General features: G+C 41.3%; 1 protein-coding gene across 1 annotated transcript in view; it reads left to right on the top strand.

Annotated features, from left to right (window-relative positions):
• Positions 1-14,666, top strand: part of ARHGAP40 (Rho GTPase activating protein 40) — a 70,403-nt gene that overhangs the window by 52,278 nt on the left and 3,459 nt on the right. The window contains exons 7-15 of the mRNA XM_032218598.1: positions 467-624; positions 2,279-2,444; positions 4,380-4,471; positions 4,568-4,645; positions 6,384-6,543; positions 7,880-7,962; positions 9,348-9,554; positions 10,006-10,146; positions 12,352-12,512. Of these exons, the coding sequence (XP_032074489.1) occupies positions 467-624; positions 2,279-2,444; positions 4,380-4,471; positions 4,568-4,645; positions 6,384-6,543; positions 7,880-7,962; positions 9,348-9,554; positions 10,006-10,146; positions 12,352-12,512 (1,246 nt within the window). The remainder of the gene's footprint in view (positions 1-466; positions 625-2,278; positions 2,445-4,379; positions 4,472-4,567; positions 4,646-6,383; positions 6,544-7,879; positions 7,963-9,347; positions 9,555-10,005; positions 10,147-12,351; positions 12,513-14,666) is intronic.

The raw sequence follows: 14,666 nt of genomic DNA, 5'->3' as shown, positions 1-14,666 counted from the left end.
TATGGAGTATGGGAGACACATAGTCATAATAACATTCCTTTCTCAGAGAGTCAAAGGCATCTTGCTTTGCACCTAGAGTGGTGTGACTGGGAGGAATCTCCAGTTGGGACGGTGCCTGATTGGACATGTGATGGACATGTGGGTGCTGGGCAGGGACTTTCATTTGGGTGGGAAAAACCTGGAAGCGTTCAGATTCGGGTTTTCCCAGATGAGCCAATATGACATCTCTAATAAAATAGAACTTTGAGGAAACCCAAGCCTCAGAATTTTCTTTCATTGGGAGTGTTACTTGGAACCTTGACACCTAGATTATTTACATTTACATTGCTACTTGGTTTTAGGACCTGGAATCATTTATTTTGAAAATCTGTATTTCTATAGACTGATTTTAGTCAGTAGATAGAAGCATACATTTCTATTTTATTTATTACGTTCTTTTCTTCATTCAAAATTCTTTTATTTCTAGATCCAGTGGGGATTCCAGACTTTCAGTCTCCACTGAGAGATTCTGTGAGAGAAGAATTATTCAGCACTGAAGTTGCCTATTCAGAGCAGGCTGCAATCCTGCTCAAAGGATCATTCCCAAGGGAAACCAGGAGAATAAAGGAAGAGAGTTGCTTGTCTGTAAGGCTTCCAATGTTTTTAAGCCAGGGTTGACCATACAGTGGGCTGGATTTACTCCCATTTGTCAGAAATGCCAGAAATGGTTAGTGAATTGGAGGCTAAAACATGTGAAGAACGGTTACAGGAACTGGGCATGGCTAGTCTAGTGAAGAGAAGGACCAGGGGAGACACAATAGCAGTGTTCCAATATTTGAGGGGCTGCCACAGAGAGGAAGGGTCAAGCTATTTTCCAAAACACCTGAAGGCAAGACAAGAAACAATGGATAGAATTGATCAAAAAGAGAGTCAACCTAGAAATAAGGAGGAACTTTCTGACAGAACAATCAACCAATGGAATAGAGGTTGTGGGAGCGTCATCATTGGAGGCTTTCAAGAAGAGATTGGACAGCCATCTCTCAGAAATGGTAATGGGCCGGGATGTTGAACCTATGGCACGCGTGCCACAGGTGACACACGGAGCCATTTGTCAGGGCACGTGAGGCGCTGCCCGGTCAGCTGGCCAGCGTTCATGTACGCGCTGGCCAGTTGAGTTCACCCTTTTTAAAGCCATTTTTCGCCTTACCCTGGCTCCAGAGGCTTTATAGGAGCCTGGGGAGGGCGAAAAGAGCCTTCCTCATCCCCCCCCCCCCAAGGACCTCTGGAGGCTTCATGAGCTTCCCTGAAGCCTCCGGAGTGCAAAAAAATGGCCCTATGGCCAAACCGGAAGTTCGGGAACGGACTTCCGGTTTGCTCGGAGGGTTGTTTTAAGTGCTCCAGAGGCTTCAGGGAAGCCTCCTGAAGGTCCCTGAGTCCTTCGGAGCACTCAAAATGACCCTCCGAGCAAACCGAAAGTCACTTCCGGTTTGCTTGGAGGGTCATTTTGACTGCTCTGGAGGCTTCAGGGAAGCCTCCTGAAGGTCCCTGAAGCCTTCGGAGCGCTTAAAACGACCCTCCGAGCAAACCAGAAGTGACTTCCAGTTTGCTCGGAGGGTCATTTTGACTGGTCCAAAGGCTTCAGGGAAGCCTCCTGAAGATCCCTGAAGCCTTTGGAGTGCTTAAAACGACCCTCCGAGCAAACCGGAAGTGACTTCCAGTTTGCTCGGAGGGTCGTTTTGACTGCTCCGGAGGCTTCAGGGAGCACCTGTAGTGCACGCTTATGGCATGCGAGCCAAAAAAGGTTTGCCATCGCTAGTATAGGGTCTCCTGCTTGTGTGTGTGTGTGTGCTTGTGTGTGTGTGTGTGTTGGACTAGATGACCTACAATGTCCCTTCCATCTCTGTTAATCTGTTAAACCCTGAAATTTGATGGCTGAATGGCAACATGTCATCTTTAGGATTTCAGGACTTTCATGTTTTTAGGATTAGGAGGCTATTAATGAATGGTAGTAGCTTGACTTTATGAGGGTGTCTTCCCCCATTCTCACTCACAAAACATCTTCAGAACATTGACAGAAATATCTGGAAAATACTGTATCTGCTCCCCATTTTTTGGAAGAATTTTATTACACGAATGCTCCTGCAACCTTCTAGAAGAAGCTGAGTTGCAATTAAATTTTACCCATCCTTTTTCTAAATTTTTAATCTATTCATTACTTTGAAGAAAGAATTTTCTCAGAATTACTAAGTGGAGCCTGAGATGTCAGACTAATTTCTTATTTTTCGATTCTTTAATTTAGAAGTTTAAGATCCCTAAGGGGAGGCTAGGAGTAACCAGAACAGAAGATCTGTCTCTTCAGGACATGAAGAAAATTCCTACCCTAGCACTTATTGAACTAACTGCACTCTGTGATATTGTTGGCTTAGAGCTGAAGAGGAACAAGGCAGTTAAACGAAAGTCATCAGGTAATTTTTCACCCATTCCCCCCTTTTTTCTATGGTACCTATAATGTGTGTTTCTTGAAATTGTTGGGACAGGAGCAAAAGTACAAGTGCTTAATGACAAATGAGAAAGCTTATTTGATAGTTGCTTGCCACTGGGGTTTTGGGAAAGGGGTCCCCAACCCCCCAGGCCATGGACTGGCCTGTGGCCCACCAGGAACCCAGTCCATTCAAGTGAGCAAAGCCCCATCTGTACATATGTGGGATGCAGGTAGGACATGAATCCACCCCTCCCTCCGGCTGTGGAAAAACCACTCTACACAGAATTGGTCCCTGGAACCAAAAAGTTGAAGGTTCTGGTTTGGAAGATTTGGATTTCTGCAAATTTGGTACATGTAATTTCTGTTTGAATTGTCACTACGATATCTTTGGAGACTAAATCACATAATAGGGGGTTTTTTTTTGGGGGGGGGGAGGGAAACAGAGCCTTATTCAAAAAATGGGAATATAGTTTTCTGGATGATTTGCTCCCTGAGAGGGGCAATTTTGGTTAGGGTAAATAAATGAGGAGAGAAAAGGTAATCTTACCTTCTCTGTGTTCTGCAAGCCCAAATGCAGTCTATCTGTTCCTCAGTACATTCAGAATACCTGTCCAGCTTCTCTGTCCAACTCCTCAACCTTTGTACTATGAGATTCCTGGCACCTGAGGCAGAGGTTTTTGTACAAAAAATGTGCTTTCAACAAGTCTCCACACTGTATCCTCTGCATGCTTCAGTAGTCACCAGCCAGTTCAGTAATAAGAGAAGGTACCCTTCCAGCAGCCATGACCCTGCTGCTTATACCATTGCTGTGGTATTGCTGGCATAGTTCATCCATTATTGCTACCACATCAAGGAGCCAGCTGAATTGGAGCCTGATGTCTATTAGCCTTCATGGGTATTGCAGCACTTGTTTAGATCTTAAATCTTTTCTCTTTCTCCTTCTTGAATATATCATTGTGAAAAGTTCACAATATTTTCATAATATTGCTTGCCCGTACAAATTTGTCTCGAATCTGAAATGTAGCCCATCTATCTTCTTTTAATAACCCCATAATCCCTTGTGGGGTGTTGTCTGGGCAACTGAATGTTTATTGGCCAGATGCCCTTCCTGTCGCCAATGCGGAGTTATATTCAGCAGATATATTCTCATCATATCCAGAGAGAGAAATATCTACCTCTACCTAGGATCGAACTCACATTCTGATTGTGAGACGAAAGCTCCAGTTCTAGGCCACCACACCACAAGTATAGCCCATGTATGGTGGCTGTTTTTTGGTTTATTCTCACCAACCTTCTTGGCAGCTGTTGTTAAACTCAAAGCTATTTTCTCTTCTGTTTTATGGTGGCTCAAGGAAACAGGTGAATGGCAGGCAGAGCTAGAGAACCACAAGAGAAAGCTGAATTGTGGACATCCTAATCACATTATGGTCTTGCTGTTTTAAGTACAATTGTTTTTCCCTATGGTCTTCTAAACTGTCTGTCAACTTGCAAAGCAATCATGGTCTGCTCTTGAGTTGCCATGGGCAAGGCGGGGAGAACTGATGGAGCAGTTCAGCAGCCACTCAGAAGCACATTCCATGCATACCATTCTCCCCATTTGGATCTCAGATTACCAGAGTGTTTTTTACAGTTCCCGAAAGTGCCTTGTTGGACAATGTGATTAATGACACACTCTGGGAAGAGTGGGGAAACAAGGTCACAGTTGAACTGTAAATCACGTGCGGCAGAGTTGACTTCACTCGGGAACAGTGCTGACATGTTGCTCCTAACAAATAACTGGATTTCTTTTGAAATTTGGCTCAAGGCTCATGAGTTAATTAGGGCATACCTCAGAACCCTGACACTGTCTTTATTTCTTCAAGTTTTTGTTTTGTTTGAGAGATGAAATAGTTTTAAATATAAGTTGGTTTTATTGCAGACCACAAACTTTTTGGAGTTCCACTTGGCACTTTGCTGGAAAATGATCAAAAACTTCTTTCAAACACCCGGGTTCCACTGATACTACAAGCGGTAAGTTCTATATCGCTTCTTGTTATCAGTTCTGTATTTTGAATTTGGCTGCAATATTGTTGTTTTCTCATGATGATTTTCCCTTTTGCTTCACAGTTGCTTTCATGTTTGGAAAAGAAAGGGCTGGATACAGAAGGAATCCTGAGAGTTTCGGGGTCACAGTCTCGCATTAAGGTACATTGCTGTGGTTTTTAATTCAGTTTCTTCTGGAATTCTTTGGAAATTTATTGGGCAATCCTCAGCATTTGGACCACATTTGTTTTTGGGGTGGGGGGGAGAAGATCCATTTGATCTGCAGTATCATCCCCTGTGCTATGTAGAAGTATATCATAGGTGATATCTAAATAAAAGTAAATAGAATGCAGACCATAGTCCATCTATGGGTTACTACCGTGTTTCTCCAAAAATAAGTCAGCGTCTTATTTTCTTTTGACCCCCGAAATAAGCGGCTTGGCCTTATTTTTGGGAGATCTTATTATTTTTGAGGTGCAGGAGGCGGTGAGTATGGTCACCTCATGGCTGCTGCTGTGTTGCAATATTTTTGGGGAGGGCTTATTTTTTGGGGGAGGACTTATTTTAACACATGCACTTAAAAACCAGATAGGGCTTATTATCTGGGGAGGTCATATTTTTGGAGAAACAGGGTGGACAGTTTTCGATAGACTATCGGAACAATTCCTGGTGGTTGGATTGTTCTTTAGAATACCTCTGCTAAGTGTTTAGGGAGGCTTTTTATAAAATTGATGAATTGGTAGCCTTAGTATTTTTAAGGCCTATAGAAGACGGGAAAAATATGATGCACAAGACTCTTGGTATAGTTGCTTATGTCTTCAACTGTTCAACTGATTAAGGAATTCTATATCCCATGCAAGTGGGAGTCCCCCAGAATAAAAACCTCAATGAGAAAAATAGAAGCTTTTCTCTCTGTCTTTTTTGAATCCAGTGTAGTTAACACCACGTTGGCTCTTACGTTCATGAAGACAGTGTATATTCTGATCACTTATCAAGCATTAGTTACGTTTTAGCTCTCTGTGAGTCTTCAGGTATAGTCTTAGATACCTGGCACATCATGCAGAATTTTCAGAAGAATATAGTTGCTTCTGATTCCCATCACAGTTGGAATCTTCTATAAGAGGCAAAGGTTTCAGAAAGATGTTAAGAGGTTTCTCAGGTGTTATGTTGGCTTAGAAAGTAAAATTATTATTCAATGTTATTATCTGTTCACAAGAAAGTGAAGTCTGAACTTCACAGTAACTCATTCACTCATTATTTATGCCTAACTGTATTTGGCTTGATAATAGCTTATCAAAGCTGGTCATTTGACTTATAAACCATAGTTAACTTTCATATATAAGCAAAACCACTTCAAATGTTAGATAAAACAAGCCACAACTTAATGCAATATTGTAGTCAATCGGAGAATATGCTTACATTTGTCATTTCATGTTGGATAAAAAAGGAGTTCTGGGAGCTTGTACCTCAGCCATCTGACCAGAAAGTGGCAGCAGCAAGCAGGAAGAATGCCACTTTTGCTAAATTCCGAGGCATTAAAAAACCCCAATCTTTTCGATTATTGCTGCAGTAAATCATTGTGATGTATTCAGTGTGGACTGGAATACTAATCAGCTTTCTATGTCTTAACAAGAGCTATTCAGTTTGTAAGGTGCGGTACTGTATTTTGTCACTGGGAAAATGCAATGTTATTGTTTTTTCTCACATCCAAATGTTGATCCGTCCATCGTTTGTTTCTGCAGCTGCATTTTAAGACAGACATATTCTGTTAATTAATGCAGATCACATTTCTCTCCCCTTCCTCCATGGGCTTGTTTTAACCAAATACTCCAAAGCCTTTTTAACATCAAGGCATCTCTTTTCTGTTTCCCTTTCCTCATTTTTTCCCCCCTTGCATTAGTGTTTGGAACAAAAACTGGAAAATGAGTTCTACACTGGCTTCTTCCGGTGGGATGAGGTGCATCAAAATGATGTCTCCGGCCTGCTGAAGAGATTTATTCGAGAGTTACCCACACCTCTTCTGACAGCAGAATACTTGCCTGCCTTTGCAGCTGTGCAGAGTAAGTGCTAGGCCAAACAGAGAAGATTTCGTAGCCTTCAGCACTCATGTTTTTCTCGCTTTGCTTGGGTGGGGGGAAGGGGGGTGTTTGGCATTACGCTGCAGTGGATGTGTTGCTGGACATGTTCTGTAGCTGTCTGTGTGTATTTTCTTGCTCGGTCATAAGGATACGTTTTATATAATCTAGAAATAGGTGTATCATCTGCTACCTCCTAGATTTCTTGCTCCACTTGGATTTTATTGTATACTTATAATAATCTTATTTGAAATAAAAATGGAAAAGGATGATGATATGTCTCAAAACAAAACAGTGACATTGAACATCATAATTTCCAAGAATTAGAACCTCAGAGTTCCTTATGAGCTTGCAGAAGGAAATAAAAAAATGATGTGTGCCTATAGCCCAGAGCTGTATTCAGACGTGGTTCATCTAACCTTCAGAAAGAAAGCTAAGATGATAAAGGTGATCCTGGAAGGAGTGATAAAGAAAACACTGGAGCCATAAGCCCATCAGTTTGACTCTTATATACAAATGGGTAAGGTAAAGGTAAATGGTTCCCCTTGCACAAAGGTGCTAGTCGTTCCCGACTCTAGGGGGCGTGGTGCTCATCTCCGTTTCAAAGCCAAAGAGTCAAGCGTTTCCGAAGATGTTTCCATGGTCATGTGGCCAGCATGACTAAACGCCAAAGGTGTGCGGAACGTTGTTACCTTCCCACCAAAGATGGTCCCTATTTTTCTATTTGCATTTTTGCACGCTTTTGAACTGCTAGGTTGGCAGAAGCTGGGACAGATAATGGGAGCTCATTCTGTTACACGGGGCTAGGGATTCAAGCCACTGAATTGCCAATCTTTCTGATCAACAAGCTGAGCTTTTTAGTCACTGAACCACCCTCTTATAAATGGGTATTTTGTGCCTATCCACACCCACTGTAGTAAAGCCATTTTGTGAATAGAAACCTTCCCCTGTTCTCTGAGAGATACAAAACCCCACGTGTGTCTTTCTTGCCCCACTTGCTCTAAGTGTTATGTTCATTCTTACACTTAATTTCCTACAGCTGTCTGGAAGAAGATGCAGCTCACTTGACTTTTTTTTTCCAGATGATGCAATTGAAATAGTCATAGAAAATGCTGTTTGGTTAAATTATTGTTTGTGCACACTTTTGAATAGCTGCAGCGGTTCCTATGATTGTAACAGTTTCCCATCACTTAGGTTTCTTATATGGGTCATGTTGAATGCTTTGCATACGAGATGCATGATGTGGAGCAACGGGCTGTTCAGAATCAGGGTCTTAGAGGTTTAATTCTCAAAAGAAATGCAATTGTTCTCTCCACTGCAGATATCCCGGATTTGAAACGGAGGCTGCAGGCTCTCAATTTGCTCATACTGATTTTACCAGAGCCTAACCGAAACACCCTGAAGGTAAGCAGGCAAATGCTACCCAGGGACTTGAATCATTTCCAGTGGCAATAAATCACTGAATAAAAGCTATAGCTTGGTAATGCAGCACATTGTTTTTTTGGCATAAATTTCCCAATTTTCTCCAGCTGTGTAGAATTTTAAGTTTGCAATGTTAGGGCTGTGCAAAACACTGGGGAATTACTTAAATAGGCTGATCAGGAATTACCTGGACTTTAGACATGTCTGGCTTTTTTCAGCCTTGGCAACTTGCATATGTGTGGACTTCAATTCCCAGAAATCCCCAGCCGGCCAGTTTATTGTTGAGATTCCTATAATAGCATTGAATGGAAGGGGTCCTTTTTAAAAGAAATGGGCAATGAATAGTACTTCAGATATCGTGGAAATGCCTCTCTCATCATCCACACCCTTGCATACTGGCTGGCATGATGAGACTTGATGAGTTCAGCAATTGCAAAAGCCCATTGTTCATAACTGCTTTAAAAATTCCACAAATTTGCATACAGGTGGTTGTTGCTAGTTTGTACAATTGTACTTGTTTCATCACTTCTTATTCTTTATGACAGAGCAGACATCATTTTGCCATAATGATGAGGACTTGTTACTATCTGCTAGACTCCATGGCCCATCAAATGTAGATTAAAAAAATAAATAAACAGGAATTTGTGGCATTGCAGAGAAAAAAAACCCTAGCCTCTAGGAACATTTATTTCCAAAAATAGGCTTATTAACAACAAAATAAAATTCCTGGATAGCTTCAAAACAGTGCTTTGATAGTGTGTTTATCTGTTAGGAAATAGCATATGCTTTGAAATTCTAAAGATAGCAATTATGTAGAAGTGTTAGGAATTTCTGCTAACTCATATAAGTTAAAGACTGCAATGCCCAAACATCAAAGTATTTTTGATGTGCAAAGTAATTCGTCGTATCTTTTTAGAAGGATCATAACACTGAACTTGGCTCAATTTGCAGATTTGGGCAGCAGATAGGTATTATCAGTAAGGTAAAGGTTCCCCTTGCACATATGTGCTAGTCATTTCTGACTCTAGAGTGCGGTGCTCATCTCCGTTTCAAAGCTGAAGAGCCAGCGCTGTCCAAAGACTTCTCCGTGGTCATGTGGCCAGCATGACTAAATGCCAAAGGCACACAGAATGCAGTTACCTTCCCACCAAAGTTGGTTCCTATTTTTCTACTTGCATTTTTACATACTTTCAAAGTGCTAGGTTGAAAGAAGCTGGGACAAGTAACAGGAGCTCACTCCGTTATGCAGCACTAGGGATTTCAACCGTCGAACTGCCGACCTTTCTGATTGACAAGCTCAGCATCTTAGTTCTTAATATTCAGTCAAATGGTATGATATTAAATGGTTCTCTTCTCTCCTCTCTCAGGCGCTGCTGGAATTCCTTAGGCTGGTAGTTACCAAAGAAAGAAAAAACAAGATGAGCCTTTGGAATGTTTCCACAGTTATTGCTCCAAACCTCTTCATGCACAAGAGTTTGCCAAGCAAGATCCCAGAAGGAAAAGAGAAGCAGCTGGCAGAAGGAGCGGCAGATATTGTTCGAATGATGATCCATTATCAAGCTTTGCTCTGGACTGTAAGTTAGAGGAAATTTTATTTCCCAAATCAATTTTAAATTATCATTAGCAAAACCTAATGTAATATGTTTCTGCAAAGAGAAAAGTGCTGAGGATCCTTTTAGCATTTAAAATAACATCCTTTCACTTTATATTTCATGCTGACAGTATTTACAAATTCCATCATTTAGATTCAAAATCATTCTTCATGTATAAATAACTCTGATCAAAGAACTATTATTTTCAAGCCACTGGAAAATTTCCAATGTCAAATGGCTGATACAATAATTGACTTGTAAGGGTGGTGGTGGATGTAATTAAATGTATTAAAAAAAACTACAATCCACACATTGGTTGTTTGTTTCTCCCATCTTCAGGAGATAATTCAGAATGATTTCATGGAGATTTCTGATGTGAATGAACTGTATCACTGAAAGTTTGCACACCTGTCATTTTTCATCTTTGCTTTAGGTTCCTTCTTTCTTGGTAACTCAAATAAGAAAACTGAATGAGAACAGCAGCTGGAAGTATCAGTTCTATGACAGGAGGATCAAGAATCTATTAAGAAAGATTCATGCAGACAAGGAAAAGACAGAAAAGAACAACGTTGAGGTGAGTGACATCTCTGTTCAGCCATTTTGTATCACTAGGACAGGGGTGTCAAACTAGATTTCATTGAGGACCGTATCAGGGTTGTGTTTGACCTGGGGGTGGGGGGGACGGCTCACTGGGTGTGGCCAGGGTGAGCATGGCCAGTTCAACATCACTCATGTTGGGAGCGCCTGTTGGTGGCCGAAGCGCTCTGCCAGTGAAAATGGAACGTGGCCCTCTCAAGCTCCATTTTCATTGGCAGAGGGCTGCCGCAGCCAAAAATAGAGCCTGGGAGGACGGTACATGGTCCTCCCAAGCTTCCGTTTTTGTTTGCAGAGGCTCCGTGGTCCGGTCCTTCACTGTTTTCAGGATAGCCCCATGGGCCAGATCTAAGCATTTCACAGACTGATCTGGCCTGCAGACCTTGAGTTTGACACCCTGCATTAGGACATCATAAATGGGACTAAAGCTATCTATCCACCCTAATAATTTTGGTAAATGAAAATGACAAGGAGAATCTATTCATATTTATATGTGTAGGGATTAGCATCCAGTTGTAAACAGGGATAATTTGGAGGACAGCGTGGGAACTGGAAACGGTAGAAATGAAGTGCATCTGTTCCAGGGGTGGGTTCCTGCCAGTTCTAACCTCTTCTATAGAAGAGGTTCCACAAATCTACAGTGCCATTTAGAACTGGTTCCAGCTCCCTCCACCCGCCCGTCCGCACATCATCAAGATGAAGAACAAGAGGAGGAATTCTGGGAGTTGAAGTCCACAAGTCTTAAAGCGGTCAAGTTTGAACACCCCTGGGGTTTTTTTCCTAAAGAGTTGGGGGTGCAAGGGTCTTGTAACTTGACAGCTTTAAGACTTGCATACTTCAATGCCAGAGTTCCTGAGCCAACATGACTGGAGAAGGAATTCTGGGAGTTGAAATCCTCAAGTCTTAAAGCTGTCAAGTTTGAACATCCCTGGGGTTTTTTCCCTAAAGGGTTAGGAGTGCAAGGGTCTTGTAACTTGACAGCTTTAAGACTTGCGTGCTTCAAATGCCAGAGTTTCTGAGCCAACATTTTGGTTGCCAAGCAAGGGCGTTGTTAAGTGAGTTTCATCACATTTTACAAGTTGGCCATGCCCACCCAATCACATAGGTAGCAAGCCACTCCCACCTGGTCACATGGCTGGCAAACCACTCCCACCTGGTCATATGGCCAGCAAGCCACTCCCACAAAGCAGGCCACACCTACAGAAAAAGTTCTAAAATTTTTTGAAACTCACCACTGATCTGTTCTAACTCCATGCATGTAGTCCTCTGTTTATGACCATTGCTTAATAACAGTTTGAATTAATTGTGGCCTCTGAAAAAGTCAGTTAATAACCTAAATTTGAATTTGCAACCAACCCCATATAATTGCAAATCAATTGCTAGGAAACCAGTTCACATTTATGACTAGTTGTACTGTCCTGCAGTTAAGTGATGACAATTTGTGATGTTTGTTGCTGATTTCCCGCAAGAAAAATGCCATTGGTTATTATGGGTTTGCACTTAACAATTGTGTGACTTGATTTAAAAACCACGGTAAAATGGTCATAAACTCAGGTCTGATCACATGGTGACTCAACCTATGACTGCAATGATTAACAATGGAAATTCTAATCCTAGTTATGGTCGCAAATCAAATATCTAGAGACTGATTTAATAGTCCATTCAAGGCATATACACAAATGAAATGATGGCCTGCAGAATTGCTTCTCCTAGATGTTACAATCATGCATAACTTGTCATCTGAAGTGACTTTTTAGTGGCTTTGGGCTGTACGTTCAGTTTTGATGTGCAAAAGAACATCAAAATCCTGCAAAAGAGTTTCTTTCATATGATTCTTGCATGATTAAAAAGAAATAGGGCTGTGTTTTTTTGTGACAAATGCCTTCAAGAAAAGTACAGTCTGTCTCCTATGTAAACACAAGGGGGCGATCATGTTTTATCAGTTGTAGGCACTCATATGCTACTCTTACATGTGAAAGAAGTGGTTTTAATCATTTCTTTATGGCCTTCTTACCCTTTGCTTCTTACTGTCTGGACTCTCTACACAGAGCAGATATTTGGAGGCAAGAGTAACGCCACACGTTGATTTACTCAATATACCTCCACATTTGTTACAGACATTTAGATTTATTTTTAATTTGATTTTTTCTTCATATCTCTCTTTATTGCTGTCCCTTTCTTTCAGCCTTGCAAAATAGTCAAAATCCAGGCTTCCTTGTTCTTGAAAGACTCGCTGGAAGTTCATTTAACGCACGGAACAAAAGCAGCCGATGTTCTAAGACAGTTCCAGAAGAACCTTGGTCAGAATGGCTGGAATATTGTCAGCACAGTCAACATAATCAAATGGTAATAACTTTTTCCCCCTTTTACCCTAAGCCTAGCAGAGCTATGGCTTGGTTTTGCCTGTATGTTAAGCAGGTGGAATTTGAAAATGTGAGTTAAACACATTTTAAAGGAAACATATCTTGTCTCTGTGTTTTCAGTAGCTAGACCAGTCAGCTCAATCACAGTAGGCAAAGAATTTCAGTGAATGCTTGATTGATTGATTTTTCATTACTGTGGGTAGTTCCTCAAGCCTAATGGAAAGTTTTAAGACTTTGCAAATACATTTCTGGGGAATGTATATTAAGCTACTAAGTGTATCTGTACATTACAATACTTAAAAATAATTAATTACACGGTAAAAACTTCTTTATGAATAATGAAGTAGTGTACTTTACTACCATGAAAATTAGAACACTCCTACATAGGGACTGGTAATAGAAATTCCTCTTCGCCTTATAATTTATTTTTTATAATATAAAAAATCCTACAGTTAAAAGAATCCAAATTAACGAAAGTGTGGTTCTGCAGAGTAATATCTGGTGTAATGAAACCATCTCTTGACTATGAGGCACAGTAGAGATGTAAGAAGATACTGATATTCAGTATTCATGACAACCAGACTGATTCTACCTTGAAGGAAGAGATTCCAACAAATACATTAGATTGTCACTTTGAAAGACACTTTTCTATATTTAAAATTGCCTTCCCATGCAAATATAGTCAAACAGAAGGAATTTGGGTCTGTTCCTGAAGGAGGTAGGAGACGCGAAATATTTGCTTAGTCCTGGGAAAGTAGAAAGTGTGAAAAAGTGACTTTATTTTATTTTTCTTAAAAACGGATAATGAAAGTTTGGGATAGGCTTTAAATACTAAACACTAAAGTAGCATTCTTGAAATCGCTGCTATGTCTGTTTCTAGACTTGGGCCTACTTCAAGTGGTTGATATTGGCCATTTCCATCCAAAACTAAGAGTGGACAAAATAAATATAAGCCACACCTTTGCTAAAGATATATTTACATTTAATATGGCATGCTTAATATGCTGATACTAAAATGCTATACATTTTAGTTGGGAAGCTTTGTCAGAGCAAGATGAATGGAGAAAATTTGGTCTGTTGTTGAACGCTCTGAAGATTTATCTATGTATTATCCACAAATCCATAACCATGTACTTTTCTTGGGAGCAAATACCAAAGTGGTTTGCTATGGCTGTGGAAGAGAGGGGCAGGTTGGATTTCCCTGGTCCTTTATTCATGTAGCCCTACCTTGTTTCCCTTTTTGAGAGGGGCCTAGGTCAGCATGGTACCTAGATTGGAAGAAATTTCACATTATCATCTGATGTAGATTGCTACTCTTTAGCTTACTGAAGAGGCATTTTATGCTAGGAGGAGAAAGGTTTAATTTTACTTCCAACTCTGATTTCCTTCTTGTCTCTCCCCCATTCAGTGCAATGTAATTTTAAAACAAGAAACCAGGCATCCGATGGAAAGAAGTATTTTGTCATGTGAATGCTGCTCTTAGAGCATCAATATCCAGTCTCTAGCTACATGATGGCAAACCTGTGGCATGCGGAGCCATTTCTGAGGGCATGCGAGGCATTGCCCTGTCAGCTCCAGTGCGTATGCGCATGCTGGCCCACTGATTTTTGGCCATTTTTTGTTTAGGGAAGCCTCCTGAAGCCTCTGGAGAGCGAAAAACCACCCAATGTGCAAACTGGAAGTCTGTTCCCGAACTTCTGGATTGCGCTTTGGGCAGCTTTTCACCTTCCCCAGGCTCCAGAGAAAGCCTCTGGAGCCTGGGGAGGGCAAAAAATGGATCTATCAGGCCCACCAGAAGTCAGAGGGCCGTTTCGCCCTCCCCAGGCTCCAAGAAAGCCTTGCGCACATGTGTGGGGCATGGTGTGTGTGTGTGTGTGTGTGTCATGCGCGCAGATGCAGGAGGCACGGCATGGAGGGCATTAAATTATGAGGGTGAGCGTGCAAGCACGCGCGATTAGTGCATGCGTGCGTGCTTTGGTATCCGAGGCGAAAAAGGTTGTAATTGGTTTAGTTGTAATTTGTAATCTTGATATTGGCTGGGATTCTTATAAAACCTTTTGGGCCAAACCCCAACCTGAATAATGCTGTCAATTCTATTCTGGTGCTGCGTTATAGAGACCCAAGTCTTCAAATTATG

The sequence above is a fragment of the Thamnophis elegans genome, chromosome 5, assembly GCF_009769535.1.
Source record: "Thamnophis elegans isolate rThaEle1 chromosome 5, rThaEle1.pri, whole genome shotgun sequence".
NCBI classification, from domain to species: Eukaryota; Metazoa; Chordata; class Lepidosauria; order Squamata; family Colubridae; genus Thamnophis; species Thamnophis elegans.
Note: the sequence above shows the minus strand (reverse complement) of the source record. Positions and strands in the feature narration are given on the sequence as shown.